The sequence below is a fragment of the Alosa sapidissima genome, chromosome 4 (genome assembly GCF_018492685.1).
Source record: "Alosa sapidissima isolate fAloSap1 chromosome 4, fAloSap1.pri, whole genome shotgun sequence".
Lineage (NCBI taxonomy): Eukaryota > Metazoa > Chordata > Actinopteri > Clupeiformes > Clupeidae > Alosa > Alosa sapidissima.
The window spans coordinates 33,610,329-33,635,120 of record NC_055960.1 but is presented as its reverse complement, the minus strand read 5'-3'; the positions used below and the strand labels follow the sequence as shown (position 1 = coordinate 33,635,120).

General features: G+C 39.7%; 1 protein-coding gene across 2 annotated transcripts; it reads left to right on the top strand.

The window, feature by feature from the left end:
- Positions 1-103: 103 nt before the first annotated feature.
- Positions 104-14,999, top strand: LOC121707615 (eukaryotic translation initiation factor 2 subunit 2-like). 2 transcript variants are annotated; one of them, XM_042090308.1, is made up of 9 exons: positions 104-265; positions 1,037-1,217; positions 1,331-1,437; positions 6,631-6,748; positions 9,135-9,235; positions 9,737-9,885; positions 11,404-11,460; positions 12,246-12,331; positions 14,606-14,999. In XM_042090308.1, the coding sequence occupies exons 1-9, from the start codon at positions 251-253 to the stop codon at positions 14,779-14,781; spliced, it is 990 nt and encodes a 329-aa protein (XP_041946242.1). In that variant the 5' UTR covers positions 104-250; the 3' UTR covers positions 14,782-14,999. The 2 variants fall into 2 exon arrangements, with proteins under 2 accessions (XP_041946242.1, XP_041946241.1); XM_042090307.1 differs by lacking the exon at positions 104-265 and having other exon boundaries at positions 1,019-1,217.
- Positions 15,000-24,792: the final 9,793 nt, after the last annotated feature.

Here is a 24,792-nt window from a genome sequence, read left to right as displayed (position 1 = left end):
CGCAGCTTCGCTGCTTGGCCCCCAATTATTAATCCAGTCACATGGGTCTTATGGGTCCTCCTCCTCTTTGGTTCACGTGGGACTGGACCACACCAGAGACGGGAAGATTTCTACGCATGCGTTAAAGAATTGCCGGGTAGCATCTAGGGAAACCAAACTCGCAAGGATAGTAGGAAGCTAGAACGAGGCATCTGTCAACCTAAATATTACACAATTCCTGGATTAGAGTGTTACACCAAAGCGTATAAAGATGTCGGACGACGAGGTATGTTTCTTTTTGGTTTGAATGAAAATATTGTGATAGTAATTGGAATTGAAACAATTGTAAGGCCTAGTAGCCACTAACGTTACACTGGTTCACACGTGAGCAGCTATCGAGTACGATGAATAAGGCTAAAGTTAGCTTGCTGTGAGCGCTAGCTAACGTTACAGTGCATTGTCATTACATTTAGTGCCATAGTCAACGCCTTCACGCATACATGTTGTTCTCCAACACTGTCTTTTGTCTGACTACAAATAGCCAAATATTGCAGAGAGTGAATGCCACACAGAAAGTTAGTGTGGTTACCGTGTTGCTTGCTATCTTACATCAGCCTGCTAGCCAGCTAATTGCTAAATTAACGTTAAATTACATTAGCGGACACTAGCCCTTGCTTTAGCTCAGCCAGTGGATCAGCAAATGATTGATATTCAAAGCAAGGGTTAGCAGTATTTGTCGTTACCAGAATATTGAGAATATTGGTCTGACTAGTTGTTCACGTTCAGTTTTTGAGTGTTGGGTTACTTGTTGGTTACTCCATACAGGAGTTACAGTAAGCATTTCGACTAGTAGCCTACTCAAGTCAAGTAACTGTTATACTGAGCCATAATTAGTCTCTAGTTTAAGCAGTTAAATAATCTTTCCTTAAGGGTTAGTGATTTAAAGTAGACCAACTTAGTGTCTTCTTCACCATAGACCTCATTTCTACCAATAGAGCTGTTTTTAACACTCGCAATAGCATTGGCTGGCAGTACATGTATGCTTTGTGATGCACAGATGATATTTGATCCAACAATGAGTAAGAAGAAGAAAAAGAAGAAGAAGCAGCCCTTCATGCTGGATGAAGAGGGGGGAGATGGGGCAACTGATGAGCTCCAGCCTGAGACCAATGCCACCGAGGGAGATGGTGGTGATGAGAAAGACCTGGACCTAGATGAGGATGAGGGGAGGAAGAAAGGTGAGCTGAAGATGTGGGGGGATGAAAAGAATATATGTGACTATTTAACAACTTTCTGTTTTCTGGAATTCCTCTTGACCAACTTCAGAAACTGTCTTCTCTTTTTATTAAAGACATGTCCGATGACCTAGATGACCTCAATTTCTTCAACCAGAAGAAGAAGAAAAAGAAACCCAAGAAAGACAAGATATTTGACAATGAGGTGGAGGAGGGAATGAAGGTAATCATTTTGGAATATTCTGGAACCTCATAAGTCTTGCACTGGAATGTCTGAGGAGCTTACTGTTTGATTGACTTATTTTGAAATTTTATTTTAATTTATGCCAATTCCTAGGTAGTCTTTCAGAGCTATGTAGCAGTGATCGGGTAAAGGCACCAGTCAGGTTCAAATTCTCTCAAATGTACAGTTCACAGTTAATGGTTGCATCAGTTAGCATGAGTTCTTCATGGGGAAAACCAGTGATGTCATGTAGGCAATGAAAAGCAAAGAATCAAGGGCTTGAGGTATTCAGGGTCATGTATTTATATAGGCTGGCACATTTAAAACAACAGGTGTTGAGTAGGGGTGGGCGATATGGACAAAAAATAATATCTCTATTTTTTGTGATTTTGACGATAACGATAATTAGTCGATATCCTTTAAAACATTTTTTGTAAAAGTCTGAGTTACTTTACAGCTCATTATTTATGAATAACATCAATACAATAATAACCAATAACCTAACCTGTGACTTTTTAACCAAATCAACCAATGCATTGTCACTCTGACACATTCCAATTCTGCCCCCACTTGAGTGTGTGGCAATGACATGAGAAAGTCTGAAGCTGAAGTTCCTTTCAAAAAACTTTACTTAGGATTCACTGTCAAATGAAGCAGACCAACAGAGTGCATCTCAGTTATTTCCTTCGATGTTTTGTTTAAGAGCAATCATGTAGGCTAGCATTCCAAGTTACAGAATAGAAACTAATGCGTTAGCTTATGGCTAATGTATATGAGAATACATTAGCCATAAGCATAATCGATAAACGTATATATTTAGAGCGAATTTCAGTCCATTTACAAAAGGCTTACATGAGAAGAGTTCTTTGCTTACAACTGACTATTAAAATACTCAAAGGCTAATGTTTTCTCTCCATATAATACCATGTAGGAAAAAACGTGACTGTCTCATTAATGCTACTTGAACAGAAGTAGCCGCACAAAATCCCAAGTAGCCTAGTCTAGCTGCACAAAATAAACATTAGGCGTGCCTGTGACAACGTGGACCCACTAGCGATCATGTGACACTTGCTCTGCAGCAGCCAGGGGCTTCTCTCGCATACATCTCCTGGATTTAGTGAATGTATGAGGTTTCAATGCCTGAGTGTTATTTCCCCATAAGTAATTTAAATACTCGACAATTAGGGATGCACGATATATCGGTGGCCGATTATTATCTGTCCGATAACCGAATTCTGGCCGATAATTTGCGCCGATATTTTTTTAAAGTCCTAATTTAGGCCTACATAAGGTCCGTCTGGCTACACTGAGCTACTTGAGCTTGGTTGGCTATACTTTTTCCTCAATATAATGTCAGCGGTGTGAATGTATTTCACCACTCTAACAAAATCTGTGGATATGCGTTTATTTGGGAATCTGTGCATCTCAAAATCCTCTCGTGAATGATCCGCCATTTAACCTTAACAGAGCGGAGCTCAGCCCTATCTAGAGCCGTCTTGTGCTGGTGTGTTTGCACTTTACCACGCTGGTCGGGGAAACAAATAAACAAACTCGTTAGTGGGACGAGTAAATAAGTAGGCCTAGTTCTAAGTTGTGTTTTAGTATTATATTTGCATTACTTTAGCTTGGGTTTTGTATTATTACCTAGAAATATGCTAACCATTTGTGCTTCAGTTCCAGACAGGTCATCATAATAAGTTATTAAAACCTTCGGGGCTACTCCTTTCATTTCTGCTGCAGCAGGTTGTGCGCAACAGAGTAGACGGACATAAGATACAGTCTGGAGTTGCAGCTTTATTCAGTTACCCGCAGTTGAAACTAAACCTAAGTTTCCCTCACAAACACTGATTTGGTCGCTATACTGTAGCTTATTCCAAGCTGAGCCGGTTATGAGCGTTTAGTCCTAGATGAAAACGATTCAAACTCTCTAGCCACTCACTCGCAATTCACTGACGTCAGGTTCACTTAAAGGAGCCACACATACTGTAGGGCTAGGCTACTCTTATGATGTTGACTGCCGTATTATTGAGGACTATTATGAGTTCTGTCCATCATTTGGTGGTAGGTAAAATTACTGCAATAAAATTATGCTTATTAAATGCTTTCCCCAAATCACTTTTCACATTTTTTTTTCAAGAGTAATATTATCGGTTATCGTATCGGTATCGGCCACAAAAAAACAATAAATATCGGTTATCGTTATCGGCCCTAAAACAGGTTAAAAAGTCATTAGTTAATTATCAGATTAAAAAAGAGTAAAAGAAATACAAGTACGAGAATCAACATTAAAGACAGATCAAATATGGATAAAGTTGAGAAAATAAAAATGCAAATTAAACAATTTAGTAAACTGAAATGAGCTAAAAGCAATATAAAAAATATCCATTTTTAAATTAAACTTAAAACTGTCTGGTGGAGTAGAATTTAATATGGAGGGTGACAGTAGTTTTTGGGTGGATGACCTATCGGAACTCTCCCTATTACCGCCGGTCCCGTATTTCCGCCGTCTTGCGTGTATGGGTCACTTAATATCCATTTCTATACAAACCAAGACGGCGGATTCCTAAAGAAACGCAAGCACCCACACCATAGGTGTGTCTAAATTAGCTATGTACAAAAATGACAATTTACCGTAACTCGAAGAGCTGTAAACAGTGTTGTAAGGCTGCGTGTACAAATCCGCTTGGAGCTCTAGTGGAATTTTTATTTCATGACGAGAATTCTTAGTCTAACCGTTCATGTGCCATTGAAATGGTGTAAATAGGCGACCCACCAGGCCAGCACTAACCTCCGAGCGGCGTAAACAAAATTGACTATTTCAGGCAGTAAAAGCCCCGGTAAGAACCAAACCAGATTTGGTTCAAATCTACACACCTATGGCTTCTGAAAAATGTAAGGTTCATTTATCAAATGTTATTTTTAAGTATGAAAAAACATTATTGTTAGATTTTTCGAACAAAAGTGGTGGTAATAAGTGGCGTCACGATAAGTGACCTGGGAGCAGAATATGGACTTAACAAATCAATAATATATTCAGGAGCTAAACCATTTAGAGCTTTAAAAACAAATGGTTAACATTTTAAATCAATTCTGTATTTCACAGGTAACCAATGTAATTTAGCGACAACAGGAGTAATATGCTCACATATCTTTGTTCCAGTTAAAAGTCTGTTTGCTGCATTCAGAATAAGATGCAATTTTGTGGAATGAAGTGGACTGTGTCAACCCTATAGGGAGTTACAGTAATCCAGGCGCAGGGGTGGGTAGAAACACGCTACAAGTAACGCACATGAGTAAAAAAGTAGCAATTGTTTTTAGGGTACATTGTCGGTATGGTCTCCCACCCCTAGTAAAAACTAAAAGTAACTTTTTACTTGAGTAATTTATTAACAAAGTACTTTTTTAGTTTTACTTGAGTAGATTTCTCCGGATCGAAATATTTACTTTTACTCAAGTAATTTTTGAAGGGAGTAATTGCATTTTTCGTTGAGTATAGCTTTTCAGTACTCTACCCAGCCCTGTCCAGTCTTGATGTAATGAAGGCATGGATCCTGAGGCCATCCTTAAAAATATTTTCGTTTGCCGTAACCCGACCGACCCTGTCAATTTAGAACCGACCCAAATATTTATTTTTTTTCCCCCTTTTAGTCCGACCGACTTGCCGGTTGTAAACTTGCGTTAATACCGACCGATTGTTTTTTTTTTTACTCTAAACAACCAATACAAATGCAATAAAATAATATTTCTTTTAGTAGGCCCAAGTATTGTGAATATAAATTGCCTACATGCAAACGTGGCTCACTTAAAAAAAAACCTGTGGCGTCATCTCTACACCATTGGTTTTACGCATGTCACACTATGGCCTACGCTTCGTTTCATTCACACAAACTGATAACGCTTTTACTTGACACGAAGTTCTGGAAGAACTGTGGCCAGATCTTTTCTCATCCCTCCTCCCCCTAGTCTAACGGTGACCGTGTCGGAGTATTGAAATTGGTTGTGGTCTATTCAGCATTTCTCAAAATATGGGTCCGCAACATGGAGACTGCTGGTCCGCGGAGTCGTGGAGTGAAATTAGGCCCGGTGCTTCATCTGATAATTTGCTGCGCAGTTGATCAAGAAACCACGGATCGACGAAAAAAGAAAACAAACGTTTCTGCTATCGATGTCATTAAACATGGAGCCCTACAATTAAGTGGTGGTATGAGCATTCATTCAGTGCGCGTCTGCGTGAGAGAAACTGAAACTAATCGATAACGTTGGTATCAAAGCTCCGCTTCAACCTGTTGGAAGGCTATTTATTTATTTAACGAAACTTAATAGAACGACGTTGTTTTTTGGAACTTCCTTAGAAACAGAGCAGAGACTGTATAATACACTGTATAGCATTGAGTATTGTATAGTCAAATTTCAATATAACGTGGCCAAGAGCTATTGTAGCCTTTTTTCTGGGTACATGTAGATGAGCCCTATGACCCAAAAGTCTGCCATGACCGGGCCTCAGGTCAAAGAAATTTGAGAAAGGCTGGTCTATATAACCTGCATCAGAATGAGGTTTGCAATGGTGCGCCTGAAGGCACGGGTTGAAGACCCAGTCAGTTACGTCACGATATGCACATTTGTGTAAATTCATTCCTACGTAATCACCATGACCAAAATTGTACTTTTTTTTTTTTACTTTGAATCTTTGAAAAAAAGAAATATTGACCTACCTACCGACCCATTTTTAATTTTTTTTGGCTGTTACTGCAAACAAAAATATTTTTAAGGATGGCCTGAGCCAGTGCTGAGCCAGGGCTATATTCGAGCCTACAGGTGATAAAGACCGGGCTTTAAGCACCAAGACTCAAAATACATTCGAAAGTAAATGGGGCCTAAAATTGAACCTTGGGGAATGTCATATATAGTGAATGCAGAGGACAAAGAACAATTTCCTGTTCTGACAGAAAAAATTCTCTCACTTAATTAGTAAGAGAGCCATTTCAATACTGAGCCCTGCAGACCAACTTCACCCTGTAAATGTTTGAAAAGGACCTTATGGTTGATTCTTGAACTGTAGTTGATAAGTTTCATATGATTGCTGGGAGTCAGTCAGTGCCTGTGCATCTTGTCTGGTGGTTCATTACACTTTTGATGGCACTGTCCTTTCGAGTGGTCTTTTTTTAACTGGTGTGCGTGCGTGTGCACTGACAGGAGCTGAAGATTGAGGAAGAGCCTTCAGAGGTGCTAGATGATGATGACCTGTTGCTGCTGGGAAAGAAGAAAAAGTCACGGAAGGTGGAATTTCTGGACGACATTGACAAAGAGAATGGTGAGTGAAGCTACGACCTCATCTCCATGCCCTCTCTTTAGCCGCATTCGGTCAGGAAGAGCGTTGTAGCAATGTAATGACGAGAGCATGTAATCGTAATGACATTCAGTGTCTTGTAACGATTATAGGCGAAATAACTGTTACGGACTAGCCTGGTTGTTCCCATGCTGCCTTGCGCGCGATTTGATTCACGCTGCTAAGGCAGCCTGGAGACCATGGAGCAAATTTTCGCCTGAGATAGGGAACCAATCACAGAACAGGGGGGAAAGCAAGACGATGATGAGCTATGCACAGACGCATTTGATAGACATCCGTGGCACCCAATAAACGGATCTGGGCATTTTTTTCAAATACGAGAAAATGAACGTTTGGTTCCCAGACCATGTCTCATTGAGAAGTGGTGGCGCTAGCCAGGCTAGTTACGGACAATTCCAACACTAAGTCTGTGTGCGTTCAATCATTGCTGTGGCGCATGTGTGTATTCACACCAGGAACCAATGCGGGGCTACTGAGGATCTGTTACTATCGGTCATAGTAACAGGACATGCTTGCTTTGTGCGTGAGAAGCAAGCTAGGGGACTCTGTGTCCGCATGTCTTGAGCTGTGTGTCTCAGAGGCAGTGCAGATGCTCTAACCTTTTAACATAAAAATCAACAGGTAACGTGTGAATGAGCCATTAGGGACGTGAAATGTTGATGGACAGCTTAAGCTTTAATTTTAAATAATGTTGAGGTGACAAGCGATGGGCGTTGAGTCAGTCGCTGTATGTCTGAATGTGGCTTCAGGCATTCAACTAATAAAACCCTCACACTCTTTTCCATTAATCAAACAGGACATATCTTGCTGCAATAATGAATCGATTAATTGTCAAATATTGAATGATTTGGCAAATATTTTGCTTTTGAGTAAACAATCAATTAATGCTTTTGAGTAAACCATTACTTCATTTCTAAGAAATAAAGTTTCAAATATTTTCTGCTTCACTTAATCCTTTATGACTGTGAACTGAATATCTTTGCCATGTAAACATAATAAGACATTTAACAAAGTAATCTTAGGCTTTAGGAAACACTGCTTAACATTTTGACATTTTTTAAACATTTTATCAGGGCTCTACAGTGCGCCCATTTCACTCGCACATGCGAGTAAAAATGATGCCGTGCGAGTGCAAAAAAATATTTAGGCGCACTGGTGCGAATGACTTCTAACCATGTCAATGTTTGTCTACAAAATGCACCACAACATCGAGAAACATTACTGGTGCAAACCATAGAATCAACTATTCTATGGTTCTACACCTCCCATCAACATTAGCAGTTTCGCGTTGTGACTCGCTAGTAGTCGCTTCTATCAAATCCAAGAGCGCGCAGAAAAAGCGGAAAGTTAGACTAGCCAGCCAAGATGCAAAGATTGAAGAAATTAGTTCTTCTATCCACCGAATTCATTGGATATAGGAGGAACAGGATGATATTCTGAGAATGCAGTGAGAGAAGGAAAGGTAACCTAACATGCCTTTTAGCCCAGTTGACGTATTGGCTGCAATATGCAAAATATAGCTGTAGCGGCAAAAGTAGCCTCCAGTAATACTCCCATTTTATTCAAAGGTAGAACGCTACTGACAACTCCAGGCTTCCACGCATGCTTGTTTGTTTACACCGAATACAAGCTGAAGTGCAAAACGAAAGTAGGCCTAACGTTTGCCTACTGCCCCCATCAATGCATATATTAAAATAAAAACTAAAAGTATAAAACATATATCCTTGATTAGCCCATGTTGGGTTTTGTGGAAGAGAAAATTGACTGTTTTAGTAGTATTAGGCAGTATGCAGTCAGATAGGTCACCATGGGCAATTGGGCACATTTGGATTAGCTATAGATGGATTCACAAATAAATAAATTAGCCTACATTTGGCAGGATACTTGATATACAGGCTAAATGCAAATATGGCAATGTATTATAATATTTTACATTAACAAAATGTAGGAGAATAGAACAGACTGAAAATAAAGTAGGCACTGATCTTTAAAATCCTGTTTCCTGTAGCCTAAATGTTGTCAGTCATTCTTAATATTAGCAATTGGTGCACTGGCATGTTTAACTGTTAGCTGCAGTATAATGTTAGATTATGTGTAAGTTAAGTACAGAACTGACTGTGCGCCCAAATTTTTGTCTGTGCTCCTACATTTTTTAACTTGGGCGCACAAGTGCTCCTGAAAAAAAATGTTGGTGTAGAGCCCTGATTTTATAGACCAAACAACTACTCTGTTAATTGAGAAAACAATTGACCGATCAATTGATTATGAAAGTAATTGTTAGTTGTAGCCCTAAAATCAATAATGAACCTGCTATTGTTCTTGTTGATCTTCTTTCGTCTTATGTTCTCAGCCCAGGAAGATGAGGAGAACAAAAACAACGACGACATCATGTTCAGCACACAGACGGGACCAGATTGGGCCGGGTCAGAGAGAGACTACACATATGATGAGGTACGCCGCATTCATGTTACAGATCTGTTTGGAATAATCCAAACCAAATGGAATACGTTTGCATGGCATATAATGTAGGGCTGTCCCAAACTTATTATTTTAAATATTTAATCTAGCTTTTTTTTAATTGGTTGACCAATTTAGCTCATTTTTTCAATTTTTCAAATTATTATTTTCCATTCCTCTATATCGGTTGACTAAATAATAATATCACAATTAATATCAGTTTCTTGTTAACAAGAGTTTTAGGGTGTTGCTTTGATGCACTTTGATGACTGGTGTGGTATGCTGGTCTTACTTTATGGTTGCTGAAGATCCTGATAGCAGTGTGGCTTGACTTGGCTCCGGAACCTGATGCCGATGTGGATTCACTCACAATGCCTGATTTGGGTTCTACTCCTCAACCTGATGCTAATGACTGACTTGTAATGTCTGATTGGTCCTCAGCTGCTGAACATGATTCCAGTGTGCATTGACTTGTAATGCTTGATTTGTCCTCAGCTCCTGAACCGGGTGTTTAACATCATGCGTGAGAAAAATCCTGACATGGTTGCCGGGGAGAAGAGGAAGTTTGTCATGAAGCCGCCTCAGGTAGTCCGGGTGGGCACGAAGAAAACCTCCTTCGTTAATTTCACAGACATCTGCAAATTGTAAGTGGCCAGAGTTATGTGGCTTAAGTTGTGTTTTTTGTTATTGGATTGTTGTTGTGATAATTTCACACTTTCTCTCCAAACCTGAGCTACTGGTATTCCCAGATAATACAGCTATTCCCCAACAGATAAAGTTTGGCCCATCTTAAACTGACCCCAGCTGAAATGGCACGTAACTTGGGTGTCACAATTGATTACTTACTAAATTTCTCCTGAGCATGTAACCTCAGTGTAAAAGTCATGTTGGTTTAAGATAATATTTATGTAACTGGAACTTTTGAAACAATTACAGAAAAATGTGAATGCTTAAAACCGGGACGGCTTGTAACAGCACCTTTTAGCCAGCCAACTGGTTACTTAGCCATTAAAGTTAACCAACTAACATTACCTAACTTGCAGGCTGTGAAATTACATTTGTTTTCATGACATTGTGAGCATGCAGTTTTTGACTGATGGTGTAACGTTACAACTGCTGGTCTTAAAAATAAGATAACTGTCTCTCCTCTGATCAAAACTCTGCCGTATGTTCGGTCACTGACTGACTCGCAAAATGTGACAAGCCATGAGATAACCAACTGCGATTCGACACAAAAATTGTGTTGTTAGGAAACTTTGAAAACAGTTAGCATTTGACATTTTCCCGTGGCAGCTCTAAGCTACAGTCTTAAACTAATGAATATCTTTTGGGATATGATGTCACGCCAAACTGACATTAAAATGAAAACGACAAGCAAAAATAGATGATGGAATTTTTACAACCATGTCTGTCGAAATGACAGGACAATGAGAAAATCTATCGCAATCTCTGGATCAGACCTTGTAAAACAGTGTGCTACACAACTTGTGCAGGTCATGGTCCTTTTATATTGCAATCCATGGATAGCTGGCCTACCTCCTTGTGTCGGCCTTCCATAAACACTAAGAGGTCACGGTCAAGACTTGTTCTATGATCCCTCGTTGGTGGAATGATTTACCTACTGATGTTCTTTCTAGTGATAGTTTTGGAATCTTGAAAAAAGTGTCTAAATACTGATCTGTTTACCTGATATCCAACTAAAATATACATATACTGCTCAAAAAAATTAAGGGAACACTTCAATCATACACTGGATCGGTACTCTGACACTGTTTGGTTCTGAGCACAAGTAAAACTTTTGAGGCGAGTGTTTTATTTTGCAAGAACTGTCAGACATTCTGTGAATGTAATTTGAGAATGGAGAAATGGGTGGAAGGTTTCAAAAAATGTGTTTTAACAATTGTGGAAAACTTCCCTTCCCTTAATTTTTTTGAGCAGTATATTATAACACCATAGATATGTATCTAACATGAGTTGTGGTTTCTGTATGTCTACGGTTTGTTCTTTTACATTTTATTGAATCTATATCTTGTTTTGTATTATTGTTATTATGTAGGCTTTTATGACTTGTTAATGTAATTTTAATGTTTACTGATGTCATGAAGTTGCTTTGGACAAAGTGTCTGCTAAGAATCATAAACATAATTTAATTTTCATTCCAGATTGCATCGACAGCCTAAACATTTATTGGCCTTCCTACTGGCTGAATTGGGAACATGGTAATTCTTTTTTCTTTTTTACATTGGAAGCTTGGTGCAGTGATTTGTAATGGTTTTGGAAAGCACAGCTTTGCAATATGCCAGAGTAGTAGAGTAACATCTGTCATGTAGACACAATGATGATTTTTAAAGAGACATGTGGTATCTCTGTCTAATCAAATGAAATGTATGAGAAGCTCATTGATTAACTTCAGCAATGATAGTCAGCATTCTCTCTTATTACACGGCTCTTCAGAATGTTCCATTCTCTTGAATGGGCCTTCCCAACGTTCGGTGGTCTGATATTTCTCGATAACAGATCGTTGCTAAGTATAACCGAGCGCTTGGGTTTTGTGCTTCTTATTCACGTTTTTCATATCACTCCGCAAGTAGTCCAGTCACTTCTTGCAATGGAATGGAGCAGACAAATCAGTTGTGTTTGAATTAAACAATGTTTGATTCAAGTTCAGCTTGTATTGCAAACTATTTGTTTCTCAGCAAAAGCCATGATGAAACTGTAACAAATAAATGTAAAGAGTCATATCATGTGGAGTTAATTTTTTTGTTTAGGCAAGTAGCCGTGTAATAAGCGGGATAATGTATAGAACGCTGGTCATTATCGGAAAATAAGTCCCTTCAGGATGTGTCGGGGTCCTGTTCGCCCTGTCGGGACTTATTATCTGATAATGACCGGCGTTTCATACATTATCCCTTACTTATTGTTCTTTTGAGTGAAAATGCTGAGTGTTGTTTCATTGTGTTAAGGTGGTTGTTTTTGGCTCACTAGAGTTTGTGTTTCCTTTCAGTGGATCTATAGATGGAAATAATCAGCTTGTCATCAAAGGCAGATTCCAACAGAAACAGATAGAGAATGTCTTAAGAAGATATATAAGTAAGTGTGACCTTACTTTTTCACAAATGATTTTTCTAGAAAGCACTAGGTAAATGTTCTACGTACTTCCGCTCATTTACATTTCCCTACAGTACTCCGTTTGGAATAGCTCTCGTTCACTTTGTTTACTTCGTCAACTTGTCTCCGAACAGAGGGCGTTCCTGAGAGCGAATACGTTTAAGTTGCAAGCTTGTCGTTGTGTCCCCCGTGGTTAACATACAGTATGCCATTACCAAACGTTAGTGATTGAACTCCAGTGATTTCAAACATCAGACAAGCGTCCACCAACCAGGAAATAAAAGTTTGCCAATGGATCTAGGCCAGACTCTCTGCAAAGTCAGGTCAGAGGTATCCAAGCTAGGTCAGAGGTATCCAAGAGGTATCCAAGCTAGGTAAATGTGTCTATATAAACTAAAAACAATATCAACTAGATTTATTTTTTAATCTTAATGAGATTAATAACACTTGCTCAGACAAGCAGTTTTTGAGGGAATACCGAAACTACCCACGTTTACATGGACTTTTTTTTTTTTTTTTGTCATTCAGATTAAACTATTCCAATTACAAAATCGTGCCATCTGTTTACATGGGGTCAGGTGCTCTTGAATGTCCAACCAGGCTGCAGCTCCGGAAGCACGGGTCAGCTGTTCTCTGGGAAGCCCTTTTAAAGGAGTACCGTCACGAATGTTGGGAAATTAACGTTCTAAAGAATATCTGGGTTCATTGAATTCAACATAAAATTTTAGAACCTTCAATTGTTGCGGAACTTAGAATGTTCAAAAACCTACACCTTTAACCCTTAAAGTGTAAATCGAAGCTTTGAGAACTTTGTAAGCGTACAGACAATTTATTAAAAAGATTAGAAACGGTACCGTTCACGTATACAAGCGGGCGCCATCTTGGGAAAACAGTCACGTGACAGTTCAGCTTGCATTGCTCCAGTCCAACGTCGTGCAACGTGAGTTGAATTGTCACGTGGTAAAAAGCTGATTTAGTTATTGCTTTCATGTGGCTGTTTAAATTTAGATCACTGTCAACTATGACACCAAGATTTTAACAGTATCCTTTGCTTTAAGCCCTTTAATATCAAGGAGAGTCTTTAAATTCTGTGCTTTTTATTTATTTATTTTTTTTGTTATAAAGTCTTGGCATTCAGCAATATAAATGATTTAAAAGTTTCACAACGTGATCGTAGTAGCACATAATAAGCAGTAATTGTAAAACTGGTCGTGGAAGTAGTCCTGCTGTGTTTGGCTGCAGTGGGCACGTTGCACTGTGATGTGTCCTTTTTCCATTGCCCGAGTGACAACAGTTTGAGTGAGTGGTGACCGCAGCACTGCTGTAATGGCTTTCCTGCTGTCATACAAGCGTATGCCTTCCAGCCCCTCGTCAACTAACAACTGCAGAGAGCATCATTAACATAATAGTCGGTCTTTTTCTGTAATTTTCCCTTCTCTGGGGATATGACCTCATTGGATTGAATTTGAAGTTGACAGTGATAAATCTCATGTTCTTTTGGGGTTACGGGGGGGAGATTTCAGTGATTGACACATTTACATTTACATATCAGGTGTGTATTATCAGTGTACGACCAAGTTTGGCTCATAGTCTGACAGGGCCATGGCCAGTATGCTTTGTCTTATGAAATATAGTGTTGTCTTTGAGAAAGTACAACCTTGTGCAGATATACTCCATTCTCAGAAATTGATACCTAATACTCTATATAGGTATTCAGTATTTCCATGGTTGTTTTGTTTTGTTCTTTTTTTGAAAAATTACCAGTGTTAGATAATAAATAATCTTAAGAGACCAATGGGCACTAAGCTATATCAAAGTCCTTTTAGGCAAGTCCCTCCACTCGGCGGCCATATACCAACGTTTTATGGGCACTCATCGGGCACAGTCTTTGGGTCGAACTGCGCGTGCGCAAGGCTTCACGACACCAATCTTGCTCCAGCGGCGAGATCACAACACATGATTGGCACGATGTCTTCACAACACACCAAATGATTGGCTCAATATATTCACATGTCGACGTTTTGCCGAGGAAGGGGTGGGATATGTGTAGATAACGGCCATATTGGCGTGACAAACTAGCCCCCTGCATTTCTATGGAGTATTTTTTGAGTGCTGTGTCTCCTCATTAGAAAGTCTCTGGCTATATACAAGTTTTGTGCAGTAGAAAATGGCTGCTCCTCTCAACTGAGTATACTTATCCAAACTTTGCCTAGTGTTGTTTTTAATAATGCGTGTGTGTGTGTGTGTGTGTTGCAGAGGAGTATGTGACGTGCCATACGTGCCGCTCTCCAGACACCATCTTGCAGAAGGACACTCGGCTGTATTTCCTGCAGTGTGAGACGTGCCACTCCCGCTGCTCCGTGGCCAGCATCAAGACCGGTTTCCAGGCCGTAACTGGCAAACGGGCACAGCTCCGGGCAAAAGCCAACTAACCCACCCATCCCCCGTGCCCCTGCCCCTGCTCCCACCTCCTCCCCTGGCCGCCTCTTTTCCCTCCATTACCTCCAGGTGTGGAGGAGAGCATGTGGCAGGGCTCTGGGATTTTTATGGACTGTTTATGGATTCATTACCACTGCCTTGCCTACAACAACAGCAAAATAATGCTTAAAAAGAGAAAGAGAGAAAGTCAATAAAATGCTTACAAGTTGGACAACATTGTGCCAGTATGTTTTGTCCACAATATCCTAGTTGTTTTGGTTCGTCCAACTTGATAAAACTGTTGAAAAAAAACGTCCCTTTTGGTTGGGGTTGTGCATTCCTCTGAGCCTCTCCAATCAGTCATCTCAAATGCACATGCTGAGAAAGTTGCACATCTGTGCATAGTATACATTCTGTCTCAGAGTCTCTGGGAACTGTTATTTTTAGGGAAGTGGAGTCTTAGGAAAATACACTTACTGCCCCCATTGTAAATGCAGTGCTTCTTGAGGTGTTGGGACTGACTGCCACCCCCATCGATGTTCAAAGCCCATGCTGATCAAGCATGGAGAATTGACCGTTTTGGTTATCCAGGCAAAATATCTTTGTTGTTACACATGGAAATGGGTGACAGATCTTGAAGTAGATGCAACAAACACAGAGGTTTAGTTTAAGCAAAGAGTCGTCTTTAATCAAATTGTAGATTCTGAAGGTGTGCTGTCAGATTGGTGTGGAACCATGATGACCAAAATACAGCACTCTATGGACCAACCTAATTTACAAAATGCAGTTTAAAAGATCTTCAACTTACATTTGAGCAAAGTCATTGTGTTGACCTAATTCGCTGCATTCTAGTGTCATTCAATGGCCTGCTGAAAGCCTGCATTATGTGACCACACCATATTATATAAAACATTTTCACTTCATTATTTAATAATGAAGCATTTTATAATAATCTGCCGCATTTCTGAATAAACTGCGTGAATGCGATTTGTAATAAATTTCTCCACACTTTGTAATATATTATTACATATTGCTGAGTTATTGCAATATAAAGGGAGTTGCCTTATTTTGGGGGGGGGGGATGTAATACCATGGTACCTTAAAGGCACACTATGCAGGTTTTTTAGCTTAATATGCACCTTTTTTAGCTTAATTTACCTTCATTTACCAGCTTCAGAGTCATTGGAATGGTTATATGACTTTTTTTCGGGTTGAATGGTGGCCGTCTCGCTTCCCCCTGCCCCTGTGAGCGGAAAAAACACCCTTGCAACTGTGGGCCGGCGGGTTGACGGCCTCAGTGTCAGGAAGTATAACGAGTGTAACGAATTGCTTTACTGCATTCAAATACACATACAAGCTAGGCACCGGCTAGAAAAGTAGCGATGGAGTTTCTCAGACATTAGTCATGACGTCAAAATGCTATTTTTATACCTCTTCTACAAACAACATTACACTTACGTGGTAGTGAGTAGAGGGTCCCTAAAGCCAAACCGAAGTATCCCGAGGTCTTTATGTGGTCGGATAGAGAGTCCAGAATAAATTTCATCAAGCCAGTAACTTTCCGGAAATGTTGCTGCTGCAGCTGCCATCTTTAGGGGAAAGTCCGTAGGAGTCGATTGCCGAGTGTGGAGTAACGCTCTGGAAATTCACAATTTTGTCGCCATTTAAAATTTTTTTTTTTTTTATAAACATAGTCCAGTATTTCTTTTGAAATTGAAATGAAGTTGTATGCAACAGCAAACCCTAGCTTACTAACAGGTTGGAATTTTGAAATGTCACGTGACGTCTCGCGTGAGGCGTTGCTGTTGCATACAACTTCATTTCAATTTCAAAAGAAATACTGGACTATATATTTTTTTTTTTTTTTAACAAAAAATTGTGAATTTCCAGAGCCTGTTACTCCACACTCGGCGATCGACTCCTAAAATGTTAAGTTAATATTATCCTCAAACATTGCACGTGTTTGAGGATAATATTTGGTCGTCCTAGTTAAGCCTAACATTGTCACTATTTATGAAGGTTTGTGGGCCATTTGACATTCTTAGCTAAACCTGAACATAATAGGTTAGGCCAACATTTAATTACCTTTCTTGTATACAGATAAATGAAGAATTCAGACGGATCTCTACATTCATTCATTGCAAAACTGGACCAGTTGCCATAGCTTTAAAAATAAACAATGCTATCAGAAAATTGAAATTGCTGTGTGCTTTTATTCAGACAGAAGTGAAGTAAGTTACTATAACTTAAAAAGATCCATGCAAATTGTTACCTTAATTTAAAATATAAATATTGTAAGACTTTTATAGTTAGAAGAACTCAATTAGTTTAGCACAATCAGCCTGATTTGTCCTCTAAAATCTTAATTAAGTTGAACTAACTTAATTATATTAATTTGATCATATAATATAATTCAGTTGTTCTAACTATATAAGTCTCACAATATTTACTAAAAAACGGCTTCAGTTGAAATTACTTAAAAAAGATCCATGCAAATTGTTACCTCAATGTTTTTAAGTTGAGCCAGTGTATTATTTTTTAGAGTGCATTAGACTTCTACCCCTTCCCTCAATTCATTCATTTCCCCTCCGGCTTTCTCCTGCGTCCCGTTTAAAAACACAACGTGACTCTCGGTGAGCGCAGCCATAGGGCCAGAACAGGAAAAGTGGGTGCGAGTGAGTGAAAAGGCGAGTGACAGTTCTCGGCCCTATTGTCTGCTTATGCTTACTGGTCCTGGATCACTGATGCCCATAATCAAGATAGCAAGAGATTTACAAATGTATGGAAATAGAGCTAAAATGTACCTGGCCAGGTTTTAAACAGCATAAAGTATTTAGTAACATGATGACTCTTATAGACACTCTGATATGCCACAATAAATAAGATCTGTCTTAATCAAATCATATGCCCATTTATGTGGCTGATGCTACAAATTAAAGGAGTGAAATGTCAGTATCAGGGGGTCCCCAGCTGAAGACCTGAATACACCCACAGAGGTGCCTGGCTCCCTACCGGTAGAGGCAACTTGGGGAAGGTACATTGAGACACTTGGGGAGGTGCAGTAGGTTGCAATGACCAGCAGGCTGAATGCCTAAAGGATAATTGCGGTATTTAGCACTTTGATTCTGGTTTGTTTTGGATGAACTAGAGTGGTGGAAACCGACATTTTGATGATGAGGGCTGTCTCGACTTTTCTGACTCTGTTTGAATCACCTTTGACTACTCGGTGAGTTTTGAAAACAAACGTTAAGGGTTTTAAGGACATGTTTGTGCATGCCCATAGGCAGCCACTCTGAAGCAGTAAAGGCGATTCAAAACGAGTCAGAAAAGTACTCGTAAAATACCGTAATTATCCTTTTAAGTTAAATTACTAGAATTATAACATGGTCAGAAGAAGACATCCATTTTGGTGGGTTATTACTAATGCACCATATTATTATGCAACTATACTAATGCAACTCCTACATTTTGTAATAATTTATTTCAAAATTCAGGGGAATTGATCGCACATTGCATTCAGGCAGTTTATTACAAAATGTGGCATGTTATTAAAGAATAGCAATTTATTACATAATGAAAAGAAAAATTATATGACATATTACACTTTCCAATCTGCCAATGGGACCTGAATGTAAGCAGCACTGGGAATGTCATCTTGGAGTCTCACACACAGAGGGGGTGTGTGTTCGGTGTGTTCATCATACTAAACAGGAAACTTGGATGGGTGCTACTGCTGCACTAAGTTTATGCCAACTGTCAACAGGTGTAGTGAGCCAACTCTGAATGACCTAACTTCATGCTGAGAGACAGAGAGGGTTTAGCAGACTTTTTAATCATGGGGAGAAGTTATAGTGTAATACCAAAGTCCTTTTAGGCAAGTCCCTCCACTCGGCGGCCATATTGCAATGCTTTTTGGGCACTCATCGGGGATCCTCTTCGGCAGAAATGCAGGTGAGCAAGGCTTCACGACACCAATCTTGCTCCAGCGGCGAGTTCACAACACATGATTGGCACAATGTCTTCACAACACACCACATGATCGGCATGCAGACAGGCCTACATCTGTTATCATGAGCTACCAACCAGTAGGCTAGCAATGCGGAGATGTGACATTGGATGACGTGAGGATGAAGAACATGGTGTCCCTGAGTTTTAGTTATTTTAGACGTCAACAAGACATTACAGCCATGACTGCTTCTTCTTCTTCCATTCATAGAAATAAGGAAATAAGCCCACTTCTTCTTCGATTATGTTGGGGAGGGGAAATTAGCCTACGGATTTAAAGAGCAACGTCTTCCAAAATAATTTGCACTAGTCATAATGACGTTTGAGATATCTTCAACTTTCATTCTGCCTAGTCAAAACTGAATTAAAGATATCTGCAATTGTCATTTAAGATGTGTGACGAGTTGAATGTTGTTTTCAATGATGTGATGACAGATATCTGTAATTCAGTTTTGCCTAGTCAAAACTGAATTACAGATATCTCTATCTGACATTTCGACTAGTCACAATTACAGATATCTTGAATGACAATTCCAACTATCCAAAATAGAATTGCGACTAGTCAGAAAGACGTTGTTGTTAATTCCGGATAGTCAAACTTAGAGGTTAAATGTTAAAATGGCTTGCCATATGTCGGCTATTAACTCATTGAATGCCGCACTGTTTTCGGAAGCTTTGGCCCAGAGGGCCAGCAATCTTGATCATTGTTGACGATTTTTGTAGAGCCACAATGTATTCTATGTTATAGCTATGGACACATACTATGGCTTGTTTGAAAGGTGAGACTTTAAGCTCTCAGTGGGTACAAACCGTTTATTTCTACATGCCTCTGTTCCTAAGAAATCTCAAGCTAAACAGTGGCTAGCTTTCATCAAAATCCCTGTTTTATTTCTAGAAATGGAGATGTAGAGTCTTTGATGAAATATGAAGTGTTGCCTGTAAAGTTTTCGGGAAGTGACCTAGCGAGATCTGGCGAGACTGCCACCTAGTGATAAACCCACGAAAATGGCCTGGTTTTGACCTGACGTGCATGTGTCACTGATTCAACCCAAAGCGGCAACCATCAAAAGCAGAGTTTTAAGATTAAATGTCCAGATAAAATGTCCAGATTGTGCGTTTTCATGAGTTTTTTCGATCGTCATATATTTAATTTCCATTCATCACAGAGTTCCCAAAATCACATATAAGGTGTGTTAGAGTGTCTAGTTTCGTAATAAAAAAAAAGCTAAAAACGTAATATTACGTTTTTGCCACTCAACGAGTTAATAAATAAAACGAAATTTGAAGAAAGAAAGGTGACCTCTATGGTACATACGGCCATAGACATGACTGCTGCTGCGAAGTTTCATCTCTTCAACCTAACTTTCTCCTTGTCTTCCATGCAATGATTGAAGCTAAGTAGCCTATTCAATAATATGTTAGTTTTAATGGCGACCTAGCTAGCAATGCATCTGTATGACCCTACATGATTTCTGTTCAGCAGCTTGAAATAGCTGTTTTCTAACCATCGCTAACGCTCATTAAAACGGCAACCTCACTTCGTGTTGATCATCTCATCTCCGACTGTGTGCAGGGGGGCGTTGTCACGCACAAAAACAGACTGGCAGATCCATAGACTGGGCAGATCAGTCAAACACGCAGAGGCGCAAGCGAGGACCATGGCGGAGAAGTTTCAATTTTAAACTCTCCGACTTTCTGCATCTAAATCCATAGCCTAGATGAGCATTGCGCATAACGTTACAACTATGTTGACATGATGGTAAAGCTAAATGCCCAAGAAACGTCACATCAGAAAAGTTGTACAAACGCAAATGACAGCTTAATGACAGCTTGTTCGTAGTGTAGCCTAGTGCTGTCTAATTGAAAAGGGGATAGGCAAGGTTTATCTTATAAATCCTACTATTACTGTTATTACTATTATTCGGATGAGCCAATAAATAATGTAAATCTGAGTCTGAAAAGTTGGCTATAAACAGTCTATAGTGCTGTAACCGCACTGAAAAATAATTCAGTGGAAATGCATTGATTCAGTTGCTTCTAGTAGCAGCAACTGGAATCCATGCATTTCCACAGAATTATTTTTGGAATCTGATCCCTTATCATACCTGTTCATTCGTACTCGTCGCTCGACTTATCGTGACTAAATTCAAGATGGCGTCGAACTGTAAACATCCTTAATGTACTGTCTGTATAAATCGTCTTGTAAATAAACTACCAGTGCTTTTTCAAAGTTCTCAATGTCTCGTTTTAAATGTCAAGGCCCTCGGAAGTCTTCCAATGAAGTATGGAGCTACTTTGAGCCTCGTAAATTGTGTAAAACAGTGATTTATTTGCATGGCTAGGCCGATGCCCGAGGCACCCCCAACGAAAAACTGTTGATAGCATTGGCTAACTAGCGCCAGATTTCTGAGGGCCGAGCCGAGGTGAGCTGAGACATACTTTCACACTCGGTATCATGTTTCAACACACTTTAGGTCAATATCACACCGGAATTCTCCTTTAAGTTGCATTAGCTCCAACAGCTCTTTCTACCACTTTCTGTCTATTATTGCTTCAGCTGAAGCTTAGAAATATTGTAAACAAAGTAGCCTACCTCGTCTACTTGTTGATGGCCGCAGGGAAGAAGTATCCACTGCTCCCTAGTGTAGGCCTAGTTCTGATTTATTTCTCTCTCCCCCTCTGTCTTTGTTTTCTTAATGGACTATTGGACAGACAATGGACTATTGTGGACATGTTTCTGAATTTTTTTTGGCTTGTTCTGTGTAGAATCTTGTGTTTAAAGTTAAAAAATGTTAACATTTTAAAATTACATTTTAATGCTGATATTTTTTTAATTGTTTTAATCCGTCTTTTTAATGCCTCCCAGCTGGCATGCAGATGTTACTAGTGAATGTTTCTTTGAGTCGTCACTTGAGGCAGACCCATGTCTGACAGGCCTCTGCTCAACATCACTTTACACCCACAGTTGAAGTTCCAATGAATAATGGCCTTGCGTTTTGGAATGGTTTGCCTTTGGCTTGTGTAATTTGTGAGCTGTCCAACACCCACGCCTGTTCCCTATACCAGAAGCTGAAGCTGAATGTGTGGTACCAAAACAGTTGTGACTAAAATGCTCATGATGCAGCTGTACTTTGGAGAAAGAGCGGTCAAAATCTCAAACAAATATGCTTCTCCAATGATTGCCACAATACCTATAATTGAGAAAAAAATGCCCTGGTGTGATGTAAGCAAGCAATTACACACCCTCATTACAGGCCACAAGAGATGTAAGAGGGTTTAGCTTTATCCTATCTAATCATCAGGGGATATGTGAAAAAATGTCTAGCAGTCAGAAAAATTTGTTTTGCCCCAGTTGTGTTCTATTGGATGTGTGAGTGAGACCTTCCATACCTAAAGGTGCAGACCTTACAATGTCCTTGGATGACTTGGGGTTGGACACCAACGAGAGTGTGTGACTGAATCTTGCTGGAGAGTACTATCAGTACCAGAGCCGTATATAGAGAGATTTTGGTCAACTCAAATCATGGGTGCCATGTTGGCTACCATCATCAGTGTAACCAGAAAGGGGTTAAAGCGGAGTAATCAAGGATCTTTGGTGTAACCCTATGGGGCGAATATTATGTTGAAATAAATTGCATTTTCACCATTAACAGGCATGTACATGTTATTATCAACATTTGTCAATATTTATAGTATAGTATATATACTCTTTTGATCCCGTGAGGGAAATTTGGTCTCTGCATTTATCCCAATCCGTGAATTAGTGAAACACACTCAGCACACAGTGAAGCACACACTAATCCCGGCGCAGTGAGCTGCCTGCAACAACAGCGGCGCTTGGGGAGCAGTGAGGGGTTAGGTGCCTTGCTCAAGGGCACTTCAGCCGCTTCTTACTGGTCGGGGTTCGAACCGGCAACCCTCCGGTTACAAGTCCGAAGCGCTAAACAGTAGGCCACGGCTGCCCCAAAAATAATATTATTAATAATAATAATAATAATATAAGGCTCTTACGGATATATTCCAGTGTATATATTCACCTTCAGACTATCTTGAATGGCCCTGTAAAATGCCCATTGTTGTGAGTGACCATGTCGCCTAGTAGGCCTAAGTCTTGGAGCAGTGTTTACCTTTCAGGCCAAATAGAAGGGCATTCAGTAACCTTCTTACGCGACTTACACACGATTTCTGTAGGCTTACAAAAACGTCTTTTGACAAAATACATGACAGCATACGAGTAAAAAGTTTGATAAGGTGTAAATCACGGGAGGACAGGACCATAACGTTATCACGCTAGCAATAATAACATAGTAGACTAGTAACCGAGGCAAAGTTATGTATTCATATTTGGTGATATAAATAAACATAAATTACATGCCCTTGTGGTTTTCACAGTGTATTACATCAGAGTTACAGATGACAATTCAAATCAGACAAGCTTAATTCAAGTCATGTCTATGGCTTGGCTAACTTCAAACTTCATTCATTTCTAAAGCAGTGTTTCTGACAGCATGGTAAACATGGTAACGATGGTATTACTATATTTTCCCAATGTAATTTGTTATCAATAAGTCAAAGAGAAATGTACATTCTGCGTGGTTCTCCTCTCAAAAAAATGAGTGCTTGACATCTCTGCCCTGGGTCTCTCTGTTCGTCATAAATGTAAACATCTTTGATGCACTACCCAGTGTGAAACTAGCAAAATCATGGCCACCGAACCTTAGAGACTCTCTTCATGTGAGCATTTCACAGCCATGTATTTTTTTGTTTATGCATTCTACTGTATGTTTCATGTCTCCTATACTGTATGTTTAGTTTATGTGCTTATAATGCAAAATGGCTGACATTGTAGCTGGTGGATTTATGAAGTTGTGATGTGCACAGTTCTTTAATATACAGTACCTATTCTTATTTGGCTTTATGAAGTTGTGATGTGCACTGTTGTTTCATATACAGTAACTTATTTGGCTTTAGGCCTAAGAGCATGATTTGAGCAGGAACAAGAATGAACAGTAGACCTGCAAAGAAATAATTCAGAGGTGTTAACATGAAAGAACATGAATGAACATGAGCCAGTTGTGATTTCAACATTTGAAAAAATAGGATTAGTTGTCCTAGTGCCCTAGCCATTACCATCTCTTCCAAGCACTCTGTTACACTGTGTAGCTCACAGTTTATTATCCTCTTAGGTCAAAATATCCTCAAATTCTTTCTGAGGCAACACTTGTGAAAGCTGGAAAGCTTGTCTATGTCTCGCTCTGTCATTCTCCAGCATTCAGCACCATAAAGGAGGACAGACATTACACTGCTGTTGTATAGCATGATCTTGGTGTTCGTTGTTCTGTTTGTTGACCTCCAGATGTTTCAAAGTCTTAGAAATACTATTCTTGCTTTTCCTAATCTGGCCTTTATGCTCTATAGCTCTTCCCTCTGCTGTTACCACGCCTCCTAGGTATGTGAAAGACAATGTGCATGTCAGTTGTTGTCCATCCAGTTTTATGACAGGCAGATCTTGAGTCAGGGCCATGACTTCAGTTTTCTTTATGTTAAAGGAGCGATTTGTAGGATTGTTACCGAACGTTCTGTAGGCCAAAATCAAAACACTGGTGAACATTCTCAAGACTACCAGACGCGAGCCTCTTCTGGGTTGCCAGATGTAGCCTAATTAAGACTTAGCTAACGTTAGTTGACCTGCAGCTGCTTTAACGTTTCTCCAACCATGACCCAGCTACACATTACGGAAACAGTGAAAACAAAAAATACCTCTCTAACCAACGTAACATATTTAGCTGAAGTTAGCGATGCAGATGAAGTTTAGCCTAGGCTAGCTGTCGTGGAGAAATATGGCTAGCTCTGCGTCAGACTTGATATTCTTCATTTGACGAAGACGTCGCCATATCAGGAAGCTCCTCCGATGTCCACTTAATTTGTTTCTTGTTTTAATTTTGGAAATTTGCCTGCCTCTCGTAGGCGTTCATGACTACAACTGACAGCAAGTTGACAGTTGGCTTTTGCTAATTTGG